Source organism: Hylobates moloch, unplaced genomic scaffold (assembly GCF_009828535.3).
Source record: "Hylobates moloch isolate HMO894 unplaced genomic scaffold, HMol_V3 SCAFFOLD_3, whole genome shotgun sequence".
NCBI lineage: Eukaryota > Metazoa > Chordata > Mammalia > Primates > Hylobatidae > Hylobates > Hylobates moloch.
The window spans coordinates 36,289,216-36,305,305 of NW_026652278.1; the positions used below are offsets into that span (position 1 = coordinate 36,289,216).

The following is a 16,090-nucleotide window of genomic DNA, read 5'->3' on the forward strand; positions in this document are numbered from 1 at the left end:
GTTTGCTCTCCCTTACCCCCACCCCTTATCTTTTAAATTTTAATTATCTAAGTTTCCTATAATGAGTATAGCATTGATGTTCTAAACAGCCCTAGGTCCCAGGGAGGTTCCTGCAGTCCAGGGTTAACCATTTAACGATCAGGGATCACTCAGGGATCCTGAGCAGACCTTAGTCCAGGAGAGAGTGGGGGCCTGAGGACAGCACCCAGACTGGTCCTGCATCAGCAGAGACAGCAGCTCCTGGCCTCGTGGGGCCTTCCTCACTGAGTCCCTCCCATTGCTGGAAAAAAGAAACCCTGGTGGGAGGACAGGGTCTCTGTCAAGAGGCCTGACCTGAGCCCTGATAGATTAGGTTGACCAATTTGGCTTTATAGAAGAAGCCAGGCAGGGCCATGAAAGTGTGGCTGGGGGAGGGCTGTGGCCATGGTGAACCCAAGGGTGCAGATCTGTCTCCTCAGCACCTGCTGATTTGCTAATTGTTGCATGCAGAGAAGATAAATTTGTTCCATTTTCGAAGATAAATTGGAAATCTACATTTGTGTGTGAAATTTCCTAATTTTTGCATGTCGTTAAATGTAACAGAATTTTGTAAAATCCTGGGCCCTGGGATTTACAGTCACCAGTGGTTAATTGGGTTCTCAGTCTGTACCCTCTGGTGTAGCGTTGAACCCAGGCCCAGAATTCCGGCCTCATCCTTCAGCGGGGTCTTATCATGGGTCCCTGCTTTCGAGCATGTCTTGATGTGTGGTCGCTCATCTCTGCTCCAGTGCCTCCAGTCCCTGTGTGACCTGCGCCTCTCCCCTCATTTCCCCCACACGGCGGCTCTCGACCAGGCAGTGGGGGCTGCGGTGACCAGTATGGGACCTGAGGTGGTGCTGCAGGCTGTGCCTTTGGAAATCGATGGCTCTGAGTAAGTGTGGCCCTGGCTGGCTTGCTGACAGGCCCCAGGCTTGTTCTCTCCCCTGGAAAGGATGTCCGCTGCTGTGGGCTAAACTCTGTGTCAGTGCAGGGCTCAGCAGGAGGGGCCAAAAGAGGTCTCGCTCTGTCCTGGGCTCAGTACACTATGCACTGCCCTCAGGGCTGTTGCCTCATCCTCACTGGGTTCTTCCCATTCTCCTCCCAGGGAGACTCTGGATTTCCCACGGAGCTGGCTGCTGCCTGTCATCCGAGACCATGTTCAGGAAACGCGACTTGGTTTTTTCACCACCTACTTCTTGCCCCTGGCTAACACCCTGAAGAACAAAGGTAGGAGACCTTTGCCTATGTGTAACCTGAGGCTCCCCACAGTCCTGGAGCGTCCACAGAAGGGATTGGGAAGGGTGCTGAGTCCCACACACCCAGCCTTCAAGACATTTGGCAACATCCCTCTGCCAAGCAGGTGACCAGCCAGTGCTCGAGTGCCTATCTCCCTCCCTGCTGCTCCAAGGCGAGGCCAGGCGGCCCTCCCTGTGGCAGAGCTTGCCCTGTGAGACAGGAGCTGCCTCCACATGGAGCTGCCCCAACTGGGCCTTGTTCTTCCCCTTTGGATCACAGAGAACACCTGTGCCCCTTCTTCCTCATGCAAGCCCTTGAGATCGATTTTGTAAAAATTTGTGATATGTTTGTTTATATGTATATATACTTTTATATACTTCTAGGTGTATTTATTTATTTATTTATTTTATTGTTATTATTTTTTGAGATGGAGTTTTGCTCGTTGCCCAGGCTGGAGTGCAGTGGTGCAATCTCGGCTCACTGCAACCTCCGCCTTCCAGGTTAAAATGATTCTCCTGCCTCAGCCTCCCGAGTAGCTGGGACTACAGGCACCCACCACTGCACTTGGCTAATTTTTGTATTTTTAGTAGTGACAGAGTTTTGCCATGGCAGCCAGACTGGTCTCGAACTTCTGACCTCAGTGATCTGCCTGCCTCGGCCTCCCAAAGTGCTGGGATTACAGATGTGAGCCACTGCGCCCAGCCAGGTGTATTTATATATATGAGTATATATGTATGTACACATACACAGTCACACGCCACATGACATTTCAATGATGGTGGTCTCATAAGATGATAATACCGTATTTTACTGTACTTTTTCAATGTTTACGTGTGTTTAGATATACACATACTTAGCAATGTATTACAGTTGCAGCACTCAGTACAGCAACATGCCGTCCAGGTTTGTAGCCTAGGAGCAATAGACTACACCACATAGCCCAGGTGTGTAGGGGCTGTGTCATCTAGGTTTGTGTAAATACACTCTATGCTGTTCACACAATAAAATCACCTACCAATGCATTTCTCAGAACACACCCTGTCAAGTGATGCGTGACTGTAGATCATATGTATGTATTTGAAAATGATGATTACCCCAGAGGTGTTCTTTCTTCAGGCTGCACATCCCCAGTCCCCTGCCCCTCTCCTTTCAGGCATAGTTTCTTATCCTTCGTGATCATGGTCTCCTCTCTCTATTTATCCTCTAGTTCACTCCTGACCTGTGTTAGGCAGACTCAGGCCTACGTGAGGATAGGCAGAACATGGGGTTACATTGCTCGGCCTAGTGATGGCTTCAGAAGCTTTTCGTTTTCACTGGATTTTGAGGATCTAGGGCAGCATTGCTAAACTATTTCATCTGCTGTCTGTTTTTGTAAATACATTTTATTTTATTTTATTTTATTTTATTTTATTTTATTTTATTTATTTATTTTTGAGACGAAATCTCGCTCTTGTCACCCAGGCTGGAGTGCAGTGGCGCGATCTCAGCTCACTGCAATCTCCGCCTCCCGGGTTCAAGAGAATCTCCTGTCTCAGCCTCCTGAGGAGCTGGGATTACAGGCACCTGCCACCACGCCCAGCTAATTTTGTATTTTTAGTAGAGATGGGGTTTCACCATGTTGGCCAGGCTGGTCTCGAACTCCTGACCTCAGGCGGTCCACCTGCCTCGGCCTCCCAGAGTGTTGGGATTACAGGCGTGAGCCACTGTGCCCAGCCTGTAAATAAAATTTTATTGGAACACAGACACATACACATTTATTCTTGCTCTGTCACCCAGGCTGGAGTGCAGTGGCACGATCTCAGTTCACTGCAACCTCTGCCTCCCGGATTCAAGCGATTCTCCTGCCTTAGCCTCCCAAGTAGCTAGGACTACAGGCATGCGCCACCACACCTGGCTCACTTTTTAAAAATGTTTTGTATTTTTAGTAGAGACGGGGTTTCACCATGTTGGCCAGGCTGGTCTCAAACTCCTGACCTCAGAAAATCTGCCTGCCTCGGCCTCCCAAAGTGCTGGGAGTACAGGCGTGAGCCACCATGCCCAGCCTGTCACACTACTTTTTAATGACAGAGTTATTGTGATAGAAATCATATGTACTGTGGGCTGGGCACGGTGGCTCACGCCTGTAATCCTAGCACTTGGGGAGGCCGAGGCGGGTGGATCACCTGAAGTCAGGAGCTTGAGACCAGCCTGGCCAACATGGTGAAACCCCATCTCTACTAAAAGTAGAAAAATTAGCCAGGCTTGCTGGGCACGGTGGCTCACGCTTGTAATCCCAGCACTTTGGGAGGCCGAGGTGGGCAGATCACGAGGTCAGGAGATCGAGACCATGGTGAAACCCCGTCTCTACTAAAAAATACAAAAAAATTAGCCGGCCGTGGTGGCGGGCGCCTGTAGTCCCAGCTACTCGGAGAGGCTGAGGCAGGAGAATGGCGTGAACCCGGGAGGCGGAGCTTGCAGTGAGCCAAGATTGCGCCACTGCACTCCAGCCTGGGCGACAGAGCAAGACTCCGTCTCAAAAAAAAAAAAAAAAAATTAGCCAGGCTTGGTGGTGGGTGCCTATAACCCCACCTACTTGGGAGGCTGAGGCAGGAGAACGCTTGAACTCCGGGGGGCGGAGGTTGCAGTGAGCCAAGATCGCGCCACTTCACTCCAGCCTGGGCAACAGAGCAAGACTCTGTCTCAAAAAAAAAAAAAAAAAGAAAAGAAAAGAAAAAAGAAATCATATGGCCTGCCAAGCTTAAAGTACTGGCCCTTTTGCACAAAAAGTTGGCTGACTCCTGGTCTAGGGCAGTGGTTCTCAACAAGGAGGGCGATTTTGCTGCCTGTAGGACATTCGGCAATGCCTGGAGACATTTTTTGGTTGTTACCGTTGGGGGATGGGTGCTCTGGCATCTAGTGGGTAGAGGCCAGGATGCTGCTAAGCACCCTGCAATGCACAGGACGACCTCACACAACAAAGAGTACCAGGCCCAAAATGTCCACATTGTCAAGATTGAGAAACCCTGCTCTAGGGCACGGTTTCCTGATTTCACACATGATCTTGTAGAATATACAGGAAGGGCTTAAAGAAGAAAGTAAGGCCGAGCGCAGTGGCTCATGCCTGTAATCCCAGCACTTTGGGAGGCTGAAACGGACAGATCATGAGGTCAGGAGTTCGAGACCAGCCTAAACAACGTGGAGAAACCCCGTCTCTGCTAAAAATACAAAAATTAGCTGGGCATGGTGGCACACGCCTGTAATCCCAGCTACTTGGGAGGCTGCGGCAGGACAATCATTTGCACCCAGGAAGCAGAGGTTGCAGTGAGCCGAGATGACACCACTGCACTCCAGCCTGGGTGACAGAGTGAGACTTGGTCTCAAAAAAAAAAAAAAAAAGTAAAAGCCATTATTCAGTTCTCCCACCCAGAAATCATTACTACTCAAGTTTTTAATGTATTTTCCTTTGCTTTGTTTGGGTTGGTTTGTTTGTTTTGAGACAGAGTCTTGCTCTGTTGCCCAGGCTGGAGTGTAGTGGTGCGATCTTGGCTCACTGCAACTTCCGCCTCCCAGGTTTTCAAGCAGTTCTGCCTCAGCCTCCTGAGTAGCTTGGTCTACAGGCGTGTACCATCACCCCTCGCTAATTTATTTATTTTTAGTAGAGACAAGTTTTCGCCATGTTGGCCAGGCAGGTCTCGGACTCCTGGCCTCAAGTGATCCACCCGCCTTGGCCTCCCAAAGTGCTGGGATTACAGGCGTGAGCCACCATGTCTGGCTGCATTTTTTCCTGTGTAAAAATAGTATTGTATTTCCACTATGTTGGAATTAATGTGCACATATTAGTAACTTAAAATTTTTCGTGATATTAAAAAAGAAAAAATTGTTCTATTTTCAACAGACATATATGCCCATCAAAGAAAATACAGATGAACCCCCAAAATGAGGGTCATTACCATCATTAATGTTACCTATAAACCCTGGCATTATTCTTAAGGCTGATGTTATGTATTCCCTTTGTCCTGGTAATACTACACGCAGGTATCTGTCCTGAGAAAGACAAGTGCGCACTGATTTATGTTCCTAGCAAAGATGTGCCTGACAGTATTGGCTTATACTGGCAAAAACTGTAACACATCCAATATCTTTCTCATTAGGGTTCCAGTTAAATTAATTATGGTAAAGCCCTACTTTTTGCCAGACACAGCGGCTTATGCCTGTAATCCCAACACTCTGAGAGTCTGAGGCAGAAGGATCGTGTGAGGCCAAGAGTTCAAGAACAGCCTGGGCAACATAGCAAGACCCTGTCTCTATAAAAATTTTTTTTTTTTTTTTTTAGTTAGCCAGGTGTGGTAGGCTCACCTGTAGTTCCAGCTACTTGGGAGGCTGAGGAAAGAGGATTGCTTGAGCCCAGAAGTTCAAGGCCAGTCTGGGCAACAGAGAGAGACCTCCGTCTCTACAAAAATATTTTTTAAGTCCCACTTTGGGATATGATGTAGGCATTATAAAGAAAGAAAGAAACCACTAGGTAGGGACAGACAAGTTTAGCAGATGGTGAGTTGAACAGACACGGTTTATATCCCAACTCCGCCACTCCACAGTTCGTGGCTTGGGGCAGATTTTGTTTAATTTCCCAGGGCCTGCTACTCATCTGTAAAACGGGCAAGTTTTGTGAGGATTAAATGAAAAAGTCATGTGAAGTGCTGATTACACAGACTACCACATAGTACTTGCTCAGTAAATATTACCAGCTTTATTATCAAGTAAACAAGGTTAGAGAATGCTATATGTATAGTACATGTTTATGTTTATGTTTTTTGTTTGTTTGTTTGTTTTTTTGAGATGGAGTCTCGCTCTGTCGCGCAGGCTGGAGTGCAGTAGCACCATCTTGGCTCACTGCAAGCTCCACCTCCCAGGTTCACACCATTCTTCTGCCTCAGCCTCCCGAGTAGCTGGGACTATAGGTGCCTGCCACCACTCCTGGCTAATTTTTTGTATTTTTAGTAGAGACGGGGTTTCACCATGTTAGCCAGGATGGTCTCAGTCTCCTGACCTCATGATCTGCCCGCCTCAGCCTCCCAAAGTACTGGGATTACAGATGTGAACCACTGCACACGGCCCCTGTTTATGTTTTTCAAAGTGGGCATGTGGCTGGGCACAGTGTTGCATACCTGTAATCCCAGCACTTTGGGAGGCCGAGGCACGTGGATCGTTTGAACTTAGGAATTCGAGACCAGTCTGGGCAACATGCTGAAACCCTATGTCTACAAAAAGCTGGGTGTGGTGGTGTGCATGCCTGTAGTCCCTGCTACTTGGGAGGCTGAGGTAGGAGGATCGCGTGAGCCTGGGAGGTCAAGGCTGCAGTGAGCCCAGATTGCGCCACTGTACTCCAGCCTAGGCCACAAAGTGAGACCCTGTCTCAAAAAAAAAAAAAAAAAAAGTTGGGCATGTGTTTAAAGAAGTATAAAAAAGTAACAAGAAACAGAGGCCATAATCTCTGGGGGAGTAAGAGTGTGGAGAGACATTTGCTTTCTCTTTATTATAGGTTCATTTTAGTATTTTAGGATGCACAAGTATGATTTAATTTATGGGGATCGGGGGAAGTCACCCATATTCCTGTCCTCATCATTGGGCTTTTGGTTTGGTTTGGTAAATAAGGCCATTGGCCAGGAGGGTGCTGGGCTCACACTCTGTCCCTCTGTCACACTGCAGCCATGGACCTGGCTCAGGCAGGCAGCACAGTGGAGTCTAAGATCTACGACACACTCCAGTGGCAGGTAAGGGTCAGCTGGGGGAGGGCGTGGGGAGAAGCACACAGGGGTACGGGTGGCTGCGTGTCACCTTCCTTTATTGTCCCCTCCTTCTCCAGATCTGGACACTCCTGCCTGGGTTCTGCACGAGGCCCACAGATGTGGCCATCTCCTTCAAAGGGCTGGCACGGACGCTGGGCACGGCCATCAGTGAGCGTCCAGACCTGAGGGTCACCGTGTGCCAGGCCCTGCGCACCCTCATCACCAAGGGCTGCCAGGCAGGTACGTGTGGGCTGTGGGAGTGGGGGCTGGGGAGGATGACACAGGTCCCTGGCCCCATCCCCTGGCTTGCCACGCTCCTTGCTAGGCAGAGCCACAGAAACTCACCTCTGGAGCTCATCCTTTGCTGCTTCTGCTGCAGACCCCAGGGGATACTAGGAGGCTGGAAACCACCCTTCTCTCCCACCTTTACTTCCAGTGTGCTGACAACTGGAAGTAGTCAGTCAGTGTCAAAGGCCTTACTCTGTGGCTGGCACTTTGCTGGCTCCCTGGGGTTGGAGCCATTGAGGACCACGGGCCAATGGGGCACCAGGCTCTCCATGCCCTGGCTCAGCTCCTGCCACAGAGAGCCCCAAACCTATGGATTCCAAGTCCTGCCAGCTCCCCCAAGAGAGGGCCTCTGGGCCACAGCCCCAGCAGCCACTGAGGCACAGTCAACTCCTGTGCCTTTAGTGCAAACTTTGATCCTTTTGCCAGAGGCCGACCGTGCTGAAGTGAGTCGCTTTGCCAAGAACTTCCTGCCGATCCTCTTCAACCTGTATGGGCAGCCCATGGCAGCCGGGGACACTCCAGCCCCTCGCCGGGCTGTGCTGGAAACCATCAGAACTTACCTCACCATCACTGACACTCAGGTGAGCCATGGGAGGGAGGGAAGGAGGGAGGAGGGGAGTTCTCAGGTGGGCAAGGTCGGAGAGGCTGAGACCCTACCCACCAGGGCTCACATGGGTCTCTGCGTTCTGGAGCACATACCAGCAGTCATGGCTTGGGCAGGGCTGGGGGCTGATGGTTGGGAGGCCACTCTGGGACTGCTGCCATTGCTGCTTTCTTTCGCTCCTCCCCAATGACTCTCTCCTCTTCATTCCCTCGGGGCCACAAGTTGGTGAACAGTCTCCTCGAAAAAGCCAGTGAGAAGGTGCTCGACCCTGCCAGCTCTGACTTTACCAGGTAACGTGCTCAGGGCCTCCCACTTGAGCTGGAGCAGCCCAGGGAGCTGGAGGGTGCATCTGGCAGAAGCACTGTGGGTTCCCTCTCGCACTATTTAAGGAAGCCTTGAAGTATTAATTGTCCAGGCTGTGCTGAGAGGCTGTGCTGACTAGTTCCTTCTTCCTGGAGAGCCCATTTAGTCTGGTAGGGAGGAACAAGGACCCAGGAGACACACTGCCCAGGTTCTGATCCCAGCCCCGTCACTTATGGGCTGTGTGGCCTTGGACAAATTACTTACCCATTCTGCCTCTAAGGCCTCATCTGTAAAATGGGCATAATAGTTCTTGCAACAAGGTTGCTATGAGGATTCAAGGAGTTAGCAGGTGTAAAACACCAGGAACGGTGCCTGGTACTTCATGAATGCTCAATTAGGTGCTAGCTATTATTATTGTTCATGAGCTCCTTCAAGCCCCTTGTCCTCACCCTGACTTCTCCCACCTCCCCGTACCCAGTAGACATAAGAACACTGGTAGTCTGCGCCCTTCTCCAGCTCCCCATCCCTCTCCTTGGTCTCCTGCCCCGAGCAGATTGTCTGTCCTGGACCTGGTAGTGGCCTTGGCTCCATGTGCTGACGAAGCTGCCATCAGCAAGCTATACTCCACCATCCGGCCCTACCTAGAGGTGAGCCTCGGTGGCCAGGAGCCCCACACAGCCACACTTGGGGGCAGATGGGCTGTGGGAAGGTGGGGCCTGTCTTCATGTCTTTGTCCCTTGCTGCTTCCCTAGATCAGGTCCCTGTCTGCTTTCTCCTGCAGTGGCTTCCCTTTGTGTCCTGTGTAGCCCATCTGTCTTACAGGTCCCAAAGGGACTGAAATGCACAGCTGTGCTTAGGTCTTGCCTGCTGAGTGACTCTTGTAGAACCAAGGCCATGCTTCTTTGCCTGGCTCACTCCCCAGGCCCATCCTAGACCAGCCTGAGCTTTATCCCACCCAGTCCACTCTGCTCTACTCCTGCTGCAGCCTCCTTCAGCTGCCTTAAGGTTCCCTGATACAACAGGCACCGTCTGTGCCTTTGCAGGGTTTGGGTCCTCAGCTTGAAATGCCCTCTGCTGTGGCCAGCAACCCTGCAGATCTCAGCAGTGACCCCCTGAAAGCTGCCCCCAATTGCCACAGTTTAGTAGCAGTTACCTAACAGTGTGAGAAGTGCTCTGGGGCAGCACTGCAGGTGGACATGGAAATCCAGGGCCAGAACACGTCACCTCAGGAAAGGTGTCCAGGGTTGGGGGTTGGGGGAGTGTGACAGAGAGCTGGTTTAGAGGAGCAAGGAGTTGTCAGTCTTGGAAGGAGAGAGAAGAGTGCTCTGGCTAGAAAGAGCAGCAGATGTGCAGGCCTTGGCGTGTGCCAGGCACCATGAGCTCAGGCCACTGGAGTGAGCACTGTCCAGAGCTGGGTGAGTGGAGTGGATTGGTGGGCCCCATAGCACACACCCCCAACCCCTGTGCCTTGCCCAGGAGTTAGCCACTCGCTGTCCACATTCCACTGGTCCTCCGTCAAGCCACATGAGCCCCTGCGGGCCCCTGCTCAGAATCCCTCCAGTGCTGGGGGATGCTCTGTGGATGGCATTGGACAGGGGGTGAGCCCCAGGCCTCCCTCACCGGTTCCTGTCTGCCAGAGCAAGGCCCACGGGGTGCAGAAGAAAGCCTACCGAGTGCTGGAGGAGGTGTGTGCCAGTCCTCAGGGCCCCAGGGCCCTCTTCGTGCAGAGCCACCTGGAGGACCTGAAGAAGACACTGCTGGACTCGCTGCGGAGCACCTCCTCGCCCGCCAAGAGGGTGAGGGCTCTAGGGCCACCCACTCTGCCGAGGGAGGCTGGGCAGCACCAGGAAAGGAGCCACTGTTGAGGCTTGTTGGGTGGAGGTAGCATGGAGGAGTCCTGACTGGTAGCCCCTTGCCTGCAGCCCCGTTTGAAGTGCCTCCTACACATCGTGAGGAAGCTCTCAGCTGAACACGAGGAGTTCATCAGTGCCCTCGTCCCAGAGGTGAGTGTGCAGGTGTGTTTTAGAGGGGGGTCCCTGGAATGTGGCTCTTAAGGGCCTCAGGATCCAGGGAGGGCACTGATGGGGGTGGGAGGACTCGATTCGCTGCCCAGGCGGATGGCTCAGGGAGCAGATGCTGATGGAGTTGTCTTGGCCAGGTGATCCTGTGCACCAAGGAGGTGTCGGTGGGCGCACGGAAGAACGCTTTTGCACTGCTCGTGGAGATGGGCCATGCTTTCCTACGGTTTGGCTCGAACGAGGAAGGTAAGGCCCAGGGGGCTGGGGGTGGACACTCTGCTCATAGACTGGGTGGAGGGAAGCACCCCTCAAAAACGGTGGAGAGAGCTCCGTGCCCTGGCCCTGGGCAGGCTGCTCCTCTCTGGCCCTCAGTCCCCCTACCTGGTGGGTCCTTCCTGCTTGACCCACCTTGGTCTCTGTCCCCAGAGGCCCTGCAGCGCTACCTTGTCCTGATCTACCCTGGCCTGGTGGGCGCGGTGACCATGGTCAGCTGCAGCATCCTGGCCCTGACCCACCTCCTTTTCGAGTTTAAAGGTAAATGCTTATTTCCTAGAAGGCCTGAGAAGCCCTCAGGTTAGGAAGATGCCCAAAAGGTCAGGATAAGGTGGCTCCTGGAACCGGGAAAAGGTGCCTGGAGGAAGTAAGAAAAGCCACCCAGCCCAGCTTGCCTCTGTGTCTCCCTTCCTGTGGGTCGCTGCCTCCCGCCCTTGTGGCTATGCCAAGGCACCTTCCTCAGGCCCATTCCCGCGTGTGACTGTGCAGTCCAGCGGCCCTGCATCCCACTGTCAGAGTGGTTGGGAGGCGGTTAGGGCCGATGCCTGGATTTTAGTCCTAGTCCTGCCTCTTGGCAATGACATGAGACCTAGAACATCTTAATTAGCCTCTTAGCACCTCAGTTTCCTATCTCTAAAATGGGAGCAAGAAATAGCACCTACCTCAGGGTGACGAAAGGACCCAAGACCACTCCATGGAGCGTGATTAGAACCATCCTGGGCATACGGAAAGGCTCTCAATGTCAGCTTCTGCTGACACTTGAGTGGCTGTTTTCCAATGGGGAGGGTTTGGGTCTGGGTGGGGTCCCGGGTGTCTTAGACAGTGACCCCCTCACTGCCACAGGTCTGATGGGGACCAGCACAGTGGAGCAGCTGCTGGAGAATGTGTGCCTGCTTCTGGCCTCCCGTACCCGTGACGTGGTCAAGTCTGCACTGGGCTTCATCAAGGTGGCAGTGACTGTCATGGACGTGGCGCACCTGGCCAAGCATGTGCAGCTGGTGGTGAGTGTCCCCATTCCCCTTAGCAGGTAGCAAGGTGGCCTCTGAGCTGTTGGCATGGACCCGGCAAGCCTCGAGGCCAGCAAGTTTCAAACTTTTTTTTTGTAGCCAGAGGTCATTAAGGAGCCCTAAAAGGGACCATAGGGGAATGCCCATCAGGTGGAGGCAAGGAGGGGACACGCTGCCCAGGTGGCTTTCTTCACCCCAGAGCCCTACATGGAAGGCAACAGGGGCTTTTCAGGGCAAAGGCCCACGGGCAGGGCCACTCCTCATTTTACAGATGAGGAAACTGAGGCCAGAGATTTTCCAGATCATGGGACTCAGACACTGGGCTCTCCCTCCACAGGACCCCTCATCTTGCCTTTTTTTTTTTTTCCCATCTTGCATTTTGACCTTGCTGGTTAGAGCCGTTCCTTTGGGTCCCCTGCTGGGCCGCAGAATGATCTGAAGAGCCCCTTGGTATAGGGTCCCTGGCCCTCTCCTGCCCAAAGGAAGCCTTGCCCAGGCTGGGACAGCCTTCCAGCCAAGCTGTGCACTGTAGCTGCTGCCTCAGTTTCCCATGTGTGACTGGCTTGAGTCACATCAGACCTCTGGGTCCCACTTGCATATTTTCTTTGGGTCTGGCCTTGGGTTCAAGATAGGAAGGGACAGATGAGAATCAGCATGCCCTCCCGCTGCCCTCGGAGGCTGCAGCCTAACTAGGGACCAAAGGTGGGGAGAACAGCTAGATCAGTGATCTATCATGGAGTTATTCGAATTTATAGAAGCCCTGGCCGGGTGCAGTGGCTCATACCTGTAATCCCACCACTTTGGGAGGCCAAGGTGGGCAGATCACTTGAGTTCAGGAGTTTGAGAGCAGCCTGGCCAACATGGTGGAACCCCATCTCTACTAAAAATACAAAAATTAGCTGGGCGTGGTGGCAGGTGCCTGTAATCCCAGCTACTCGGGAGGCTGAGGCAGGAGAATCACTTGAACCTGGGAGGCGGAGGTTGCAGTGAGCTGAGATCGCACCACTGCACTCCAGCCTAGGTGACAGAGCAAGACTCTGTCTCAAAAGAAAAAAAAGGATTTATAGAAGCCCTTCAAAGAGTGGTTGGAGAGGCCAGGAGCGGTGGCTCACACCTATAATCCCAGCACTTTGGGACGCCAAGGTGGGTGGATCACTTGAGGTCAGGAATTCGAGAGCAGCCTGGCCAACATGGTGAAGCCCCACCTCTACTAAAAAATACAAAAATTAGCCAGGCATGGTGGTGCGCACCTGTAGTCCCAGCTATTCATGTGGCTGAGGTGTGAGAATTGCTTGAACCTGGGAGGCGGAGGTTGCAGTGAGCCGAGACCATGCCATTGCACTCCAGCCGGAGTGACAGAGCAAGACTCTGTCTCAAAAAAAAAAAAAAAAAAACCAGGCACAGTGGCTCACGCCTGTAATCCTAGTACTTTGGGAGGCGGAGGTGGGCGGATCGCCTGAGGTTGGGAGTTCGAGACCAGCCTAGCCAGCATGGTAAAACCCTGTCTGTACTAAAAATACAAAAATTAGCCAGGCGTGGTAGCAGGCACCTGTAATCCCAGCTATTCAGGAAGCTGAGGCAGGAGAATTGCTTGAACCCGGGAGGTGGAGGTTGCAGTGAGCTGAGATTGTGCCATTGCACTCCAGCCTGGGCAACAGAGCGAGACTCTCGAAAACAAAGAGTAGACGCAGACCCTATCCCCTAGCCAGTTTGGGAGTCACTGGAGATAAGAATATCTGCCACCTGCACGTGTAACCCAAATTGGGCCAGATGAAGACTTAAGAGGAATCCAGCCAGAGCAGAATGCAGTGAGATGGAAGGGACATAGGGGACCAAGAGAAATCTTGGGGTGCTAGGGGCGAAGCAGGAGCCACAGCGTTAGATGAGTCTGGGCTGAATTCCCACCTCTATGGCCATTTAGCAAACACTTTACCCTCTGTGCCGCCATGTCCACTTCTATAAATAGGGGGTGATAGCATGTCTCTCAGGGGTAGTCCAAGGATTCAAGGAGAGGATATATGTCAAGTACCAAGCGCTGTTGAGAAGACTAAAGCTCTCATCCTGCGAGGGTGCTCAGGCCTGTGTCCTGAAGGAGGGTGCAGGGGAAAGATGGGGCCTGCCCACCCGAGGGAAGCATGACTGGGCCAGGGTGTCGGCCCAGGAGCAGGGCTGCGCTAACCCTCCCCTCAGCTGGGCTTGATCATGCTGCGTCCCTGGGCTGGACAGCAGTAAAGAGGGGGCAGCATGGAAGCCTCGCCTCCCTGAAAGCCTGGTGCTCTGTCCGGCAGATGGAAGCCATTGGGAAGCTTTCAGATGACATGCGGCGGCACTTCCGCATGAAGCTTCGGAACCTGTTCACCAAGTTCATCCGCAAGTTTGGGTCTGTACACTGAGCGGGGGGTGGGGTGGGGCAGATGAGGGGCCGAGGATTTCCAGTCCTACCAGGGACACTACCTCTGGGTCGTGCTGTCTGGCCAGTGCCTCTCACCAGCCCTTCCTTGCCACTCCCAGATTTGAGCTAGTGAAAAGGCTGTTGCCCGAGGAGTACCACAAAGTCCTGGTCAACATCCGGAAAGCTGAGGCCCGGGCCAAGAGGCACCGAGCCCTGAGCCAGGCTGCCACAGAGGAGGAAGAAGAGGAGGAGGAGGAGGAGGAGCCCGCCCAGGGCAAAGGCGACAGGTGAGACCATGTTAGGGCCATGGGACCTGGTGTCACCCCAACCCAAGGGCCTGCCCAGGCAATGCCCACTAACCCCCGCCTCTCCTGGGGGCACTCTGACTGGGGGCTTCTCTGTCCTTAGCATTGAGGAGATTTTAGCTGACTCAGAGGACGAGGAGGACAATGAGGAGGAAAGAAGCCGGGGCAAGGAGCAGCGGAAGCTGGCACGACAGAGGAGCCGGGCATGGCTGAAAGAGGGTGGTGGGGATGAGCCCCTCAACTTCCTGGATCCCAAGGTGGCCCAGCGAGTCCTGGGTAAGCACAGGGCTGGCCAGTGCACTCAGAAAACAGACTTGCCATGGTGCCAGGTTCTCAGGTGGTGGGTAGGGGGTGGCATCCATGGCAGGCCCATGGACAAGGCTGAGAGGTGCCCGTTTGGGGTCCCTGAGCCGGGCTTGTTGGTCATGATGAGAGTGAGTAGCATGGAACTGGCTTTCCACCTCCTCATGTCAAACTCTCCACCCCAGCCACACAGCCAGGGCCAGGCCGGGGCAGGAAGAAGGACCACGGCTTCAAGGTGAGCGCCGATGGCCGGCTGATCATAAGGGAGGAGGCAGACGGCAACAAGATGGAGGAAGAGGAAGGCGCCAAAGGTGGGCCCAACAGGCTTGTCCATTCATTTATTCACCGTGTTCACTTATTCCTTCGGTGATCACTTGCTGAGGAAGCGTAGGTAAAAACAGACCGGAAAAGCTCTTCTCCTGGCAGCTGCCTCAAACTTTTTGAGTTTCTCAAACTTTTTTTGAGAAACATTAAGAAATCTTTTTATGTTGTAACCGAGCCATTTATACAATACATATTTAACTCAAAGGAAACTATCAGAAATGGTACTTCCCCTTACTGTGTGTGATACGCTGTTAGTCTCTTCTGTTTTTCTCCTCCTCCTCCCCCTCCTCTTCCTTTCTCCTTATCTTCCTTCCTCTTTTTTTTTTTTTTTTTTTTTTAATGCAAACTTGGCTAAGGCCCTGAAGATGATTTAGAGGCAGAAAGAGCCAGAGGCTGAAACCCTCCCAACTTCCCAATCCCAATGTCTCACATTGCCCGGGAGTCCCTTCGGTGTGGCATCTCGGAGCTCTCTTTAGTCTTTCCTGGCCCCTCTCCACATATCCACGCATTAGCTAAGAAATACCTAGGTCTTCGCCAGGCGTGGTGGCTCACGCCTGTAATCCTAGCACTTTGGGAGGCCAAGGCGCGCGGATCACAAGGTCAGGAGATCGAGACCATTCTGGCTAACACGGTGAAACCCCATCTCTACTGAAAACATGAAAAATTATCTGGGCGTGGTCACAGGCACCTGTAGTCCCAGCTACTCGGGAGGCTGAGGCAGGAGAATGGCGTGAACCCAGGAGGCAGAGCTTGCAGTGAGCCAAAATTGTGCCACTGCACTCCAGCCTGGGCGACAGAGCGAAACTCTGTCTCAAAAAAAAAAGAAAAAAGAAACCCCTTGGTCTTCAAGAACACACCTGTCATCCCTTTGTTCGGTTCACAGTGCTGTGAGCTCTGAGCCCTTGTCTCACTACACCTCCTAACTAGAGCCTCACTGCTCCACATGCACCCAACTCACCAGCCACGGGACTGCAGCCACTCAGTCAGCCTCTCCTTAGCTCCATTTCCTTGCTTCAGAGTGGATATCATACGATCCTAATACCCACTTTTCTGGGTTGGAATGAAGATGAATCGGTGTAACGGGTACAGCGTATGTACTTGGTGTACATGTGCCTGTTATATTTCCGCGTCTAGCGTCTTCTCTGCTCCTCTCTCGCCCCTGTATACTTTCCCATCTCCTGTCCCCCTTGGTGCCCAGGCATTCCTGAGGCTGTCAGGACCCCTCCCCCCTCTCTCAGCCTTTCCAAACCCCCC

The 16,090-nt window shown here is 52.8% G+C and overlaps 1 protein-coding gene across 1 annotated transcript in view; it reads left to right on the forward strand.

The window, feature by feature from the left end:
• The window catches only part of RRP12 (ribosomal RNA processing 12 homolog), a 47,773-nt gene that overhangs the window by 23,216 nt on the left and 8,467 nt on the right, over positions 1-16,090 (forward strand). Inside the window, exons 14-29 of the mRNA XM_032135286.2 lie at positions 768-910; positions 1,124-1,245; positions 6,940-7,004; positions 7,097-7,259; positions 7,734-7,888; positions 8,134-8,201; positions 8,768-8,861; positions 9,852-10,010; positions 10,137-10,217; positions 10,373-10,478; positions 10,659-10,766; positions 11,349-11,506; positions 13,801-13,892; positions 14,024-14,191; positions 14,313-14,485; positions 14,698-14,823. Coding sequence (XP_031991177.1) covers positions 768-910; positions 1,124-1,245; positions 6,940-7,004; positions 7,097-7,259; positions 7,734-7,888; positions 8,134-8,201; positions 8,768-8,861; positions 9,852-10,010; positions 10,137-10,217; positions 10,373-10,478; positions 10,659-10,766; positions 11,349-11,506; positions 13,801-13,892; positions 14,024-14,191; positions 14,313-14,485; positions 14,698-14,823 — 1,981 coding nt within the window. The remainder of the gene's footprint in view (positions 1-767; positions 911-1,123; positions 1,246-6,939; positions 7,005-7,096; positions 7,260-7,733; positions 7,889-8,133; positions 8,202-8,767; positions 8,862-9,851; positions 10,011-10,136; positions 10,218-10,372; positions 10,479-10,658; positions 10,767-11,348; positions 11,507-13,800; positions 13,893-14,023; positions 14,192-14,312; positions 14,486-14,697; positions 14,824-16,090) is intronic.